The following is a 13922-nucleotide window of genomic DNA, read 5'->3' as shown; positions in this document are numbered from 1 at the left end:
GGTTTCCATAGTGCCTAGATATACATATGCTACCCTTCTGCTAAAAGATCTGCACTGGCTCCCACTCAAGCAACCAATACAATTTAAACTCTGGCACACTATTTTTAAGAGCTTAAATTATTCTACTCCGAAAATCATTTCAGACAAAATTATCTTGAACCGTTACGCAACCTAAAGTCAACATACACTAATTTATTAACCGTTCCAAAATAGAGGAAGGGCAGACCTGGAGGCCGAAGATGTTCGGTTTTAATATCTACTAGTTGAGGTCTCTTGCCGAGGATAATCCCAGTGCAATGGATACTTTTTCCTTTAGGAAAAGTCTGAAGACTTGGCTTTCTAAACAAGCATATGGGATGTAATTGAGATACTCTATGACTCTCCAATGAGGTGGTTATCTATCAACAAGACACCTATGGTAAATGTGTGCTTTATAAGCTCTCAATAAAATTAACAATATGGCAGAATATATTCTAAAAAATGAGGTTTAACCCTTCGTCGCTTTGGATGTTTTTTTCCAGTATCTATCAAAATGAAACTTTACTGTGGACCATACCCGCCTTTCCATGCACTCTTTATTCCATTGCATCTGGCAAAACTACCAATTTGCTTTAACTGTCAATTATTCAACTGTGCAACATTTTTCATTATTTTATCAATCTTTTGCTGCACACCGAATCGAAACTTTGTGAGCCAAACCCTTTTCATTTACCTCACTATTTCCCAAAATGTTACTTTCACACCACTGTTTCCTGTTGCCTTGGATTTGTCCTGTGAGTAAAGACAAGGGAACCCAATTTAAATGGTCAGGCACCTTGGGTAGCAGTAAATTACAAACACAGTTGTCCCTGACAGGGAGAATGCAAAAAGGCTGAGTAAATATAGACTAGGAATCAGTGCTATAATAAAGATGTCTAGCCGGACATGATTATTTTAATTATACTTTCAGTTTGAAACACAAAATAAAGTCGGACACAGTCCTGCATCCAATGCGAAACATACAACATATAACATAAACAGAAACATAAAACTAAAAACTCAGGCAGGGAGATAAGCTTGTGAATTGCATAGGAGATACAACAAGCTAAAAATAAAACAAAGACACAGTTACACTCAAATAATAAATAGGGCAGTGTTTGCGGTGTGCTGCTAGTCAAAGACGTTTCGATCCCAAAATGAGGATACTAGGATCGTCATCAGGACATTTTGTTATATGCCTGAGGAAGAATTGCCGTTTGTCATGAAAAAACTCTGTGGTTTTCTTTACACACTCATCGAGTCTGCACGCATATCTCTATGGTCATTGTACCATCCCTTTCCGGATGCGCCGTTACCTGCCATTCGAATCCCTTCATTATAATTGGACACTGATCTGCCTGATTGTGGCTCGCCACCGCGTCTCTAAAGCGGTAGGCTTCCACACCGGACCAGCTACCAAAGCTCTCGTTCAATCTTTAACTAATGAACGTAAATTGCATGGAATGCCTTCAATCAAGGTCAGCCAAACTACAACGGTCACCCATACCAAATTCCTTTTTTCCTGACAAACAGCAAATCTTCCTCAGGCATGTAACAAAATGTCCTGATGATGATCCCAGTATCCTACTTACGGGATCGAAACGTCATCAACTAGCAGCACACCACAAACACTGCCTTATTTATTATTTGAGTGAAACGGTGTTTTTGTTGAATTTTTTAGGTCGAGCTTAAGTGTACAACCTCTTGTATACTTTAGTATACATATATCTCTGTGAGACAAATGCCATTCCTTGCTTCTCATTTGAATCTTTCAATGTCCTTTAAAAATCCTTGCTTACTAGTGGCCAGCCCTGCCTCTTTGTCCCTCCTTTTTCCTCCAAGGAGCAGGGACTTAGTACAATATAATTACGCTTTGTTCTGTTGATCTGCTCGTGGGGGGACGATTTTATTATGTTTTCCATCTCGTATTAAACTGTGGGTGCTCAGACATAGTTGCTTGTATTTTATTGCAGCAAACACACTTACAGTTCCTTCCATGTGGCTTGCATCCTTTTGAACTCTTCCCAAAGGCAGCTCCCAGGCTGGCTTGGAATGCAAGCAATTCATTATTTTCTATTTGCTAACTGTTACCATTGTGGCACTCAAGCTTTAGCTGTAAACATTGTAAGCTAAATCACAGGTGCCCTGATTGCTTACAAAGGAAAGAAATAGAAAGAAATGTTTTTCTATTTCTTTACTTTTTAAGCAACGGGGCACCCGAGCTTTAGCTTACGAGGTTTACAGCTAAAGCTTGAGTGCCACAAAGGCTTGTTTCATTTGTCATTGGTCAGCAAAAGAGTCTGTGTTGGAGTCACTTCTTGGGCCGTGAATAGCTGCGCCGTCGGCCCCACAGCTAGTGAAGCCATGGCTGCGTCATAGGCCCACATATATTTGTGAAGCAGTCTGACAGAGAAGCAGCGCAGACTGCCACCGAAGAGGAAGCGTGCCGCAAGAGCTGTGTGTGATAGGACCAGTATAAGGTAAGACAAGTCATTCATTAAAGGAGTTATGTGTATGATACCTTTATGGCACTCTTAGTTGACTGTAGTACTTCCAGCGTATTGTAAACTGAGAAAGTCACCTCTGAGTAATCGTTTTTGGGGACTGGGAAGAAAACCTAGAACCTGCCTAAGGAACAGTTTTCAGAAATAAAGGCCAATTATAAAAAGACATTACAAAACAGGCACGTGTTGACATTTCTATGTTAAAACTCTCAAGCACCAACCATGTAATTGTAGATATGCTAGTGTTTAGAGCATATATGACATAGGGATTGTTTTTAAAAGGTGTTTTGATAGTGTTGCGACCCTTCACACTTCCACTCAACTTTTTGTTGTCCTAAAGTTTGTTGACAGCGCCATGTTCACGTGAATAAATTCCTCATTAACGTTAGTAAAAACAAGCATTTGCAATGCAATAGGTCTCGCATTTACGCAAGTTGAAGCTATTGGCCTTGTAAATGACAATGCGTTTTATTATAGCCTTATAGCCCGCCGTAGCGGGCTATACCGGCTATTAAAGGCCCGCTGAATCATTAAAGGCCCGAGCCGAAGGCGAGGGACTTTAACGAAAAAGCGGGACTTTAATAGCCGGTATAGCCCTGCTACGAAGGGCTATAAGGCTATTAGAACATTCTGCCACTAGAGGGCAGAATGTTCTAACAAATTAAACAAAGGGTTCTCGAAGCTCGAGGGGATATAAATCCCCTCGAGCTTCGAGAAGCCTTTGTAGAACATTGGAATGTTGCTCTGCGGGCCTTTACCGGCCCGTAGAAGCAGGGAGCACTACATTGTCTGCAATGGAGCTCCCAACATTCCAATGTTCTAATTATGTTTCAAAAACAAAAAAATAACTAAAAGTCATAGTCATCTACAATGCCAATAGCTCAAACTCGCATAAATGCGAGACCTGTTGCATTGAAAATGCTTGTAGCTTGTTGTATCTCCTGTGCAATTCACAAGCTTATCTCCCTGCCTGAGTTTTTAGTTTTCTGTTTATGTTATATGTTGTATGTTTTGTATTAGACGCAGGACTGTGTTCCACTTTATTTTGTGTTTCAAACTGAAAGCGTAATTAATATAATCCTGTCCAGCTGGACAGCTTTAATATAGCACTGATTCCTTGTCTATATTTACTCAGCCTTTTTGGATTTGTCCTGGACAGCATACCTCACATCACTCACATGTTTCAACTTGTTCTCATCAACCTTCTTTTACCTCTCCAGTCCTTGTTCAACAAAGTTTCTGCCACCCTTCTCTTTAGGAGAATGAACAGAGCCAATCCCACCCTAGCACTTCTTTCAAATCTAATTTCTCTGCAATCTGACCACCTGGCCAAATAATAGAAGTGAATGTTTACATTTGGCTCTCCACAGTCTTTGACAAACCTATTCCTCTCTAGACATCTATACGATCAAATCATCATTTTAAAGCTTTTTGGCTCAACAAACAGGTAAACAACACAAAAACTGAAATCATTGTTCACTTAGACTAATAGAAGAAATCTAGCAATTTTAACAAACCCTACCTCCAATAACTCAACAGGATTTACATCTATTAAAAAGGCAAAATGATACACTATTATAATTGAATCTCCAGTGCCAAATGCCTTGCAAGTGCATTTTACAAGATTCTCACCAAATTCTGCAATTTAAGTGCATCACCAAAATATATTCTCTGTTTTCCGTAACATTGTAACAGAGCATATTGTTATTAAAGACACGATGCTAGAACAAAACGTTTGTTGCAAAATACATGACATCCAGCCCTCTGAGACCACGATTATGAACAGTACTCTGGACCCTGACCTCTATGAATGATCGGCTCAAGGCTAGTGGACTTGCAGCCTCACCATTTGATCCCTGTCGGATACACACATTCAAGAACACCCTACTCTCTTTTTTTTTTTGGTCCTCATTTTCCGCCATGGTTTCAAGTGTAAAGACCGAAAGAGATCGACATGCTGACACAGTATAAAACTGGAAGGGAATGGTGCGCAGAAATCGTCAACCCACAGCAACGTCAATAACTCTAAGGCCGACACTAAAGAAACCAAAAAGGAAAGCAGAGAAATGCTGCCATCGTACCCAAGATCTCAACCAAGATACGGCAAACCAGGAAAAGTCGAACCACAGCAGCCTAATCATTGGACCAGGGGGAAAAAAAAAACACCCTACTCTCATTGATTGCTGCTACCCTATTGTCAATAATATTCCATAATCATGCACTTCCACTCAGACCTTAAAATCTCCTACATATCACCACTCATTATGACTAATCTTCATCCAGCAGACTCATGCTGACTCAGACGTATCGCCAATGAGTCATTCTTAGGAAAACTAATTGAAACATTAGTGTTCACTTAGATCTGTAACTTTCTGGACAAAACCATTCTATTTTCTGACCAACAAATTGGCATCCATTCTGGAAGAGAAACCAAATCAGCTCTGATTTCCAATTGGAACAATCTGAAGACATGTAAGGACAGCAACAGCATTACAACATTTCTAGTACGGGACATGTCTTGCATTACACACAACTTAGCCTCACTCTATCCAACCAGTGGCATAGCAAGGTCAGGCGCTACTCGGTGTGGAAACTTTCTTGTCACCCCCTCAGTGATGACACCCTTGGTGGCCCGCACCCACGGCACCCCCCTTCCTATGCCACTGTATCCAACTGAGCATCTTTGAGTGAACCTCTTCCAACCTGTCCAACAGAGTCTGACTCATCTCCTAGGTCTCCTTCACATCACTAACCAGCAGGATCTATGCTGGCATAAATAAAGAATTGATCATATCACAGCTCCCCTTCAATGCTTACCTCAGCTCTCCTCCAGATCTTATTAAGTCCTTCAACCTAACATGTTACAGCGTTGCCGACCACACTCAGGTCATATTAAAAGTAGCAAACCACAGGCATCTAGACATCTGAGGAATATACCAATGCCTCTAAACTGTAGACCAGTGGATGTTGTGGAGTGACCTTAAATTTAACTTACCCAAAAAAGAGATCTAAAAATGAGAAAAAGGTACAACTATGAGTCTGGGATAATCTGAACCCAAGAACTCCTTGTGCCACCAGCAGCATAAATAGGTGAAAAATCTTCCTCCTTCTACATTTCCAGCAGACGGCATAAGCTACCGTCTCCCTAGTTCTCTCTTGTCTTGAGTATGCAAACAGACACTGCCTGGGGGCACAGCTCGTAATGCCGGGAGCACTGCAAAGAATCCAGAATTTAGCAACAAGACAATTATTACACCTTCATCTATGGGTTCACATCTAACCTGCCCTTCTAGTGTTTCACCAGCTTACCCATTGCCAGACGGCCAGCTTCAAGGCTCTCTGCATCACTTACAGATCACTTACATCACTTACAAGTGAAGCTCAAAAGATAGTCACTGAAAAGAATGTTCTTCTTTAGATGCACCAGCGATTCATCCGTCTTTGTACAAACATCATAACTCTGGAATGGTGTAGAGTCAAAGACAATAAACATCCAGAACCACCTAGAATTGAGGAAGGTAGTGTAGATGATCCTACTTCGAGCAGACAGAATGCCATGCCATCACTAGGAGGGGATGTGAGGACTCAGATCCATATCCACCTGAAACCTAAGGAATAGGATTCATGTGGAAGACAATAAGTGATCAAACACTCTTCCTTGGCCTGCCATACCCAGAGACACAGCTACACATTGACAGCTATACCATGAGCCGCCTCTGCCTCACAAACACAATACCAAAATATATCTCACACAGGTCACACTGTATTCAAACACTTTCTCTTCATACACAAGCACCTTATAAGCCTATGTGTGTATCTCGTGTTGCTTTCACTTCACATTTTCCCAAGATGCAGCAGCAAAAACAAAGTACAAGCATGACACTCATCATCATGCATGACATGCTAACATACCATGGCTGTCCCCACCAGACCAAAACACTTTTCCACCCAACCATGCCCATGAATTGCATGCTCCCCATTTGTAGATAAACTTTTAAAGCCTCATCAGGGAAACTGTATGTACATGACTCTACAATCCAATATAATCTCATTGTGGAAGGCAGTGGTGAGGAGTATTATGTACCATGGTGTTCTAATGATGCCCCTATGTGCATGTGTTTCAGATATCTATGTTAATGTTATGTTAATGATCACTTGTTAAGTGCACTTCTACCATTAATGTCTCTTGGTGCTGGTGTAGAGGGTGGCAACTGCTACCAGAGTTATTCCCCTATCTGCAAGTGTTTCAGATATCTATGTTAATGTAATGTTAATGACCACTTGTTAAGTGCACTTCTACCATTAATGTCTCTTGGCGCTGGTGTAGAGGGTGGCAACTGCTGCCAGAGTTATTCATAAGCTTGTATCAACAACTAGATTCTGTTACTGGTTGAAATAAATCAAATGGGCTCCAAAGTCGATGCAATCAGTTTCATGATTAGTACCAACGGTGCCCTACTGGCTCAAGAGAGGGCATTAGGCCAGTGTTGTTTCTGTTTTGCACTAATTGGTGTGCTGTGCAAAAACTTAGCTACACATGTACAATTTGTACAATGAAACAATCTATATTTGCTCCACTAAAAGTTATTTGGGGCTCGCTGGGAGAACAATGACCAGTAAAAATGGAAATGATTTTACTATTTGTCTGTTTTCAAAAAAGTTTTGCATTTTCAGCATGCAAACAGATTGTGTTTTTTTTGCAATGCTTCTAGAAAAGGGTGTTTCTCCTCATTCAGTGTTTGTGGATATTTGTAAAACTTTGAGTAGACAGAAATGAAGAAATTACTTGCTCTCCCAAAGTGCAATTTGACATATCTAGAAGACGTATTAATGAAACTAATCCAGATTACTAGTCAAAAGATTTGGTTGCACTGCTGTATTTTATTGCATGCTGATAAGCAAAATTCATGACCTTCATGATCCGATGTCTCTAGGACTGTGTTAGCTTGGCACTTGCAGACAGGTTTATCTCAGAGGCAGTGTGTAAAGCATTTGTGCAAACATACATTAATACAGTGAAAATACTACAAATGGACACCACCCCAGTTTAGAAAAATACACAATCGTTATCTAAACAAAACTTGACCAAAAATGACAAAAATCCCCAATACAGTAATCAAAATGAACTTCTCAGAAGGTAAAAACAGTTCTGTTCAGATGCAGCACTTTAAACACAAAGTACCTTGGATACGTCAAAATCATAAACAAGATTGGCCACAGGGAAGGTGATGCATTGGTTCCTTACGCGCAGGGAAGGTGATGCGTCGGTTCCTTACTCCAGGGGAGGTGATGCGTTGGTTCCTTACTACCACACAGGGGAGGTGATGCATTGGTTCCTTACTGAAAGGGAGGTGATGCGTCAGTTTCTTACTGTGCAGGGAGATGATGTGTTGGTTTCTTACTGCTGCCCAGGTGTCCTTGTAGACTTGGGGCCTAGTACGACGCGTGAGGATCGGGGATGTGGCGGTACTCTATGTGGCGGCGGCAACAGCGCTGCGTTGGCGTCTCCAGCTGCGGTCTCACAATGCGTTGGTTGTTGCAGCCGCACAGCAGGGCCTGCTTTGGAATCGATGCAGTGAGCTCGGACTCTGTAGATTGGTGCACTTGATGCGGTGTGCAGCGATTTCTCCAGCTGGAGGCAGGCGATGCGTCGGTTTCTTCAGCGACACGATCGCGGTGCATGGAAATTCTTCCCGCATGGCCGCGATGTGTCGGAAACAAGTGCAGATATGTTGCGCTTCTCTTTTCCTGCCCCCAACAGCACAAACAACTCCCAGAGGCCCAGAACAGCATCAGGCACCTCTTGGCAAGTCAGAACTCCCAGCAAGGAAGTTCAAGGGAACTGGGGTACATTATTTGTGTTCCTGAGACTTCAGAACAGGAGGCAAGGTCTACTTCCAGACCTTGGAGATCTTCCTCACTTCTCCTTCAGTTTCTCCAGCCCTTCTTCTTGGAAAGGTTCCTCTTGAATTCCAATAATGACCTCAAGTTCAGGGATCTGGGCCCTACTTTTTATAGTACAAAATCCTTTGTTGTCTGTGCTCAGCAAATTCCAGTTCTATCCTCTCTGGCCCAGCTTCCTGGCAGGAGGTGGAGACAGCATTGTCCAAGGCAGACCAGACCCATTTAGGTGTGAAAGAAATCTGCTCCCCCTACTCTGAATTCAGCCCAGCCCTGACTCACCCTGGAAAGTCAGGACACACCTCACCGTCCCAAGTGGCTGTCTGAACAGAATGCACATCCCCAGCCCCTGTCACTGCAAATCCAGTCATTCAATACACAAACCCAGCAGAGGCACACTGGAAGGCTAAGCAAGAAAATATTCATTTTCTGAAATCGTATTTTCAAACACACAATATAAAAATCATCTTTACTAAAAGATGTATTTTTATATTAGAGTTCAGGCATACTAAACTCCATCTTTCAATCCTGTCCCAACGGTAAGTTATATTTATAAGATGTTATAAATAAACTCCTATTCTATCCTATAGGACAGATAGCCTTTCAATAGTGAAAAACAAAATACACTGTATTTCACCATCAGGACATTTCACACACCTCAGTTAATGTTAATGTTAATGTTAACTGGTATTTATATAGCACCTAATCACCGGCAGGTCTCTTAGCGCTTAGAGGAGGATGGCCAGAAACTACTAAAACGGTGTCATGAACAATGCATGAATCGGGAACTAGACCATATTCAGGGCCTCTCTGAAAAGAAACGTTTTGACCTTCTTCCTGAACAAGAGGAGAGTGGATTCCTTTCGGAGATGTTCAGGTAACTGGTTACATAGCTATGGGACCAGGATGGAGAAAGCTCAGCCCCCTTTTGATGTGGCATTGTACCGTGGGAGGGACAGACGGCAGGCCTCGGAGGACATGTCCTACCTTTCACATACACTGCATACTGCCCATGGGGCTACCTTGGGCCTACCTTAGGGGCATATTACATGTAAGAAAAGGGAAGGTTAGGGCCTAGCAAGTGGGTGCACTTGCCAGGTCGACATGGCAGTACCAAACTGTGCACAGACATAGCAGTGCAGGTCTGAGTTACATTTACAGGCTGCTCATGTGGGTGGCACAATCAGTGCTGCAGGCCGACTAGCAGCATTTAATTTAGAGGCCCAGGGCCTACACAGTGCACTGTACTAGGGACTTACTAGTAACTCAAATATGCCAATCATGGAATCACTAATCCATAAACACAATTTAAAGGAATAGCATATGCACTTTAGCACTGATCAGCAGTGGTAAAGTGACCGGAGTCATAAAACCAACAAAAACAGGGTCCAAAACAGGAGGTCCGAAAGCAAAAAGTCTGGCGATAAACCCGCTGAAAAGGCCAGATCTAACAGACTGGCTTATCACACAGGTCTTTCACCCTCAAAACAGTTTCCATCAAGCATTTGCATTTTCCTTTTAATACATGTCCCGCTAAGGCATGATTGTCTACCTAAACTCTCCTTAAGATCTTCAACGTATGGTTAACCTTTGCCTCCTGGGCACCTACTTGCAAATATGATATGCCCTCCCTTTAAAAAATTGCAAAAAACACAGTTGATGGACTGAATGTAGAACAATGTCATACATTCACCCCAGTACAAGGATCTGGGCCTACATCCATCGTTGTTTGCACTCCACACCACCCTGGGTTAGACACTGGCTATATGCAAATCAGCTCTGACCCTGTGCCTCATGGGAACAGTCCAGTCCGAACTACCAAGCCATGTCTTTCCCAGACCGGAATCAAGCATCCAAGGACCGGTTTCTGGCTATCAGCCTTCATCAGCCTGGATAGCTTGACTCCAGTGGTGTGGAGAGCCTGGGACTCACGTCTGAGCATACCCAGCCCACTCGGGTGAAAATTGCAAAAAACACAGTTGATGGACTGAATGTAGAACAATGTCATACATTCACCCCAGTACAAGGATCTGGGCCTACATCCATAGTTTTTTTGCACTCCACAGCACCCTGGGCTAGACACTGGCTATATGCAAATCAGCTCTGACCCTGTGCCTCATGGGAACAGTCCAGTCCGAACTACCAAGCCATGTCTTTCCCAGACCGGAATCAAGCATCCAAGGACCGGTTTCTGTCTATCAGCCTTCATCAGCCTGGATAGCTTGACTCCAGTGGTGTGGAGAGCCTGGGACTCACGTCTGAGCATACCCAGCCCACTCGGGATGAAAATTGCAAAAAACACAGTTGATGGACTGAATGTAGAACAATGTCATACATTCACCCCAGTACAAGGATCTGGGCCTACATCCATCGTTTTTTTGCACTCCACACCACCCTGGGTTAGACACTGGCTATATGCAAATCAGCTCTGACCCTGTGCCTCATGGGAACAGTCCAGTCCGAACTACCAAGCCATGTCTTTCCCAGACCGGAATCAAGCATCCAAGGACCGGTTTCTGGCTAGCAGCCTTCATCAGCCTGGATAGCTTGACTCCAGTGGTGTGGAGAGCCTGGGACTCACGTCTGAGCATACCCAGCCCACTCGGGGTGAAAATTGCAAAAAACACAGTTAAAAAAAAGCAGTTTTCTAAGTTTCCTCCATTGATTCTCTATCAGTTTCTCCGGTGTTACCAATTTCATCAACCTTAAATCTGGTGAGCAGATTAGATGATATTTTCGTTGGATGTTGGATAAACTTGGAGAAAGCTCTGTGTGAAGAGTGGTGAGAGAGAGTTCCTCATTTTGCAGTTCACAAACGTTTAACAGCTATTTACTGAAAGTGCCTGCTCTATTAGCATGTCAACCACTGACATAAAAGTTGAGCAAACTCCCCTTACATCCCATATAGGAAGGCTGGTGCTCAAGCGAATTAAGCCCATTGAAATTAAAATTACTAGCACATAACCTACCAAATGCAATATTAAACAGCTCTATCCTTGTTTTTTATATTTGTATTATAGCACCCCTTCTATATTGCAACTGATTGCAGGAAGCTATCTCAATTGAGGAACCACCAACATTAGGAATGACTGTATTTAACATTTTAGTGTCTTCCTTGTTCCTTTTCACAGAGATTTCTCTGATGTGCACCAAAAGCACAAAACAAATATAAATAGAGGGTGTTGTCACTGTGCTGAAAAAATGGCTCCACAAGTTAAACGCTCACTGCTGATATCTTCTATGTTCCTGAAGGTCACGAGTTTGGAACTTTGCCAATAATTTCTGCCATTGATCTATCTGAAGTCGGTAACTTGAGTACAATTAAATTGGACAATAGCAACCCCTACAACAACAAAGGTTTAGTATGAATCACTACACAGAAAAGTTATGGTTACCTGGTCATCTGACGTACCTGAGTGATATTGGAGAATCCTATGATGTAGGAGATGAAACACACAATCGCGATGAAGACTTTTTTCCTCCTCCTTAGTAAATGTGGATACTCATCCATTAAGGCTGTGATAAATCCCTCCACGGTGCAAAACTGCAAAAAGAGCCAGGGAGAGACTCAGACAAGAAGCCTGAAGGATTTAGCTACTTCTCTAATTCTCCAACATTGCCAGGGCCACTCTACAATACCAGGAACTTCAGGTCCAAAACACAGCTATGTTAACAGTAATAGTTGTCACCATCTTCTACTTAAGATATGTTTAACCTCGTCCTGAGAGAAACAAGTGTTTCCAATCAGTCTGAGAATAAAACTCAAAATATTTACCAGTGGCTGATGACAATTTACTAAAGGAGGTCTGATCCAAATTCTACTACATACTATAATTCCATTATTTTGTTTTTGATCCAGTGCATTTTGGCAATAGATGCGTCCATTCTTCTCACTGTTGAACTGCATGAATATGTTCAGAAACAACCAACAGCAGATAGATATGGGCTATTGCTCAATTAAGAACACAAACAATGCCCAGAAACACAAGATATTTGACCTGATTTATCAAAGGTGTTTGCACCCATAAAGCCTGAGTTGCACAAAATTGGAGGCTTTGTGGTTGCAAAACCCACATTGGTAATGTACTAAAGAATCATTACACTTCACAAATGAAACTGTGACTCTCAATGTCCAAATCGTGAGTCCTGGTAATTTCTACTGAAGAAGAGACATGAAAGGGGCGCACTTTCCTTGAGAATGGCAAGGATATTTATCAATGTTTTGTGACTGCTATCTGATGTGCCATCACATCAAGCCAACTATTGATAGTTATGTAGCTCTTGTCTTCTAGGAGGCTGAGCCTGCATTATCTCCAGTCTGTGCAGGCTCATGCGGGGTGGTCATCTTCCATCTCATGCTGGCCTCCATCCCTGCATTCATAAGGATCAGCATTGTGAATCCTGCCTCATTAATATAAATGCGGTAAGATTTATGTGAATGCTTCTGAATGTCTGTTTTGTGCTCTCACAGATAGGCACAGCTGTCATACTCCATAAATAGGATCCGGTCACATTGTAGCGCTGCTGTAAAACTGCAACTACTTTGTGACCCGTCCTTAGTAGTTCAGGTCCCTTGTTTCCAAGCATGAGTGGCTAGCTCGGCTCTGATATTGTCACAACCATGTCCCTGTTCCTCATCACAGTGTTTGCCATGAAGGCGAGGCCCTCTCCCCATAGTCCTGCAACCATGAATATTCCAAAATATGCATCAATCTTTATTCTTTTACACATACAGTAACGACCCTTCTGGAAGTCCATCAAATGTCCATCAAATGGCTTGTCCCCCAGTTACCATCCTTAACTTGTTTCTGCGCTGGAGAATCCCGGAATAAGTTTGTCCCGACTGTAGGGCACTATACTAAGATAAACTGGAATTAGGTTCTTGTCATTTCTGACATTTGCACTGCTGCCATCTTGGCATTGATTAATACTTTCACTCCTGGTGAAGCCCTTAATGCAAATATAACATCTCCCCACCTGGCTGTTCAACAAAAAGATGAAGCCATGCCACTTAACGACAATGATATAGGTGATCCTGCTAGAGTTGGGGATTTCCCCCTTCTGGTTTTGGCCCCTAGTAGTAGTTTAATTCCTCAAAGGGCCACCCCAGCAAACCTTAAAATAATCTCATAGAACATAGCTGGCCTTCGAAACAAATTATCATTACCAGATTGGAATAGTTTCATAGATGGCTATGACCTATGTATTTTTCAAGAGACATGGAGTTTAGTGCTACTATATAAATCTGGCTACTCGTGTTTCTTTATACCTGCAACTACTGTAGGGCGTGGTCACGCGTCCGGGGGGCTGATGGTTTGGGTCAACATTGCTCCTAATTGCAGGGTTACCCATCACCCCTGTCCCATTCCGGATTTGATGAGATTAACTCTGAGGGGGTCTATTGGAGGTAACACCATCAAATTATTTAATGTTTATGCTAGAGGCACAAGAGGAGGAGCCAAATCTTCAATCATTTCCATCTTGTTTAATGAACTCCTC

The 13922-nt window shown here is 42.4% G+C and overlaps 1 protein-coding gene across 1 annotated transcript in view; it reads right to left on the bottom strand.

The window, feature by feature from the left end:
• Positions 1–13922, bottom strand: part of LOC144809515 (sodium- and chloride-dependent GABA transporter 1-like) — a 357006-nt gene that overhangs the window by 31474 nt on the left and 311610 nt on the right. The window contains exon 10 of the mRNA XM_078673719.1: positions 11836–11967. Coding sequence (XP_078529845.1) covers positions 11836–11967 — 132 coding nt within the window. The remainder of the gene's footprint in view (positions 1–11835; positions 11968–13922) is intronic.

This window comes from Lissotriton helveticus, chromosome 1_1 (assembly GCF_964261635.1).
Source record: "Lissotriton helveticus chromosome 1_1, aLisHel1.1, whole genome shotgun sequence".
Classification (NCBI taxonomy): domain Eukaryota; kingdom Metazoa; phylum Chordata; class Amphibia; order Caudata; family Salamandridae; genus Lissotriton; species Lissotriton helveticus.
This window is presented reverse-complemented; position numbering and strand designations above follow the sequence as displayed.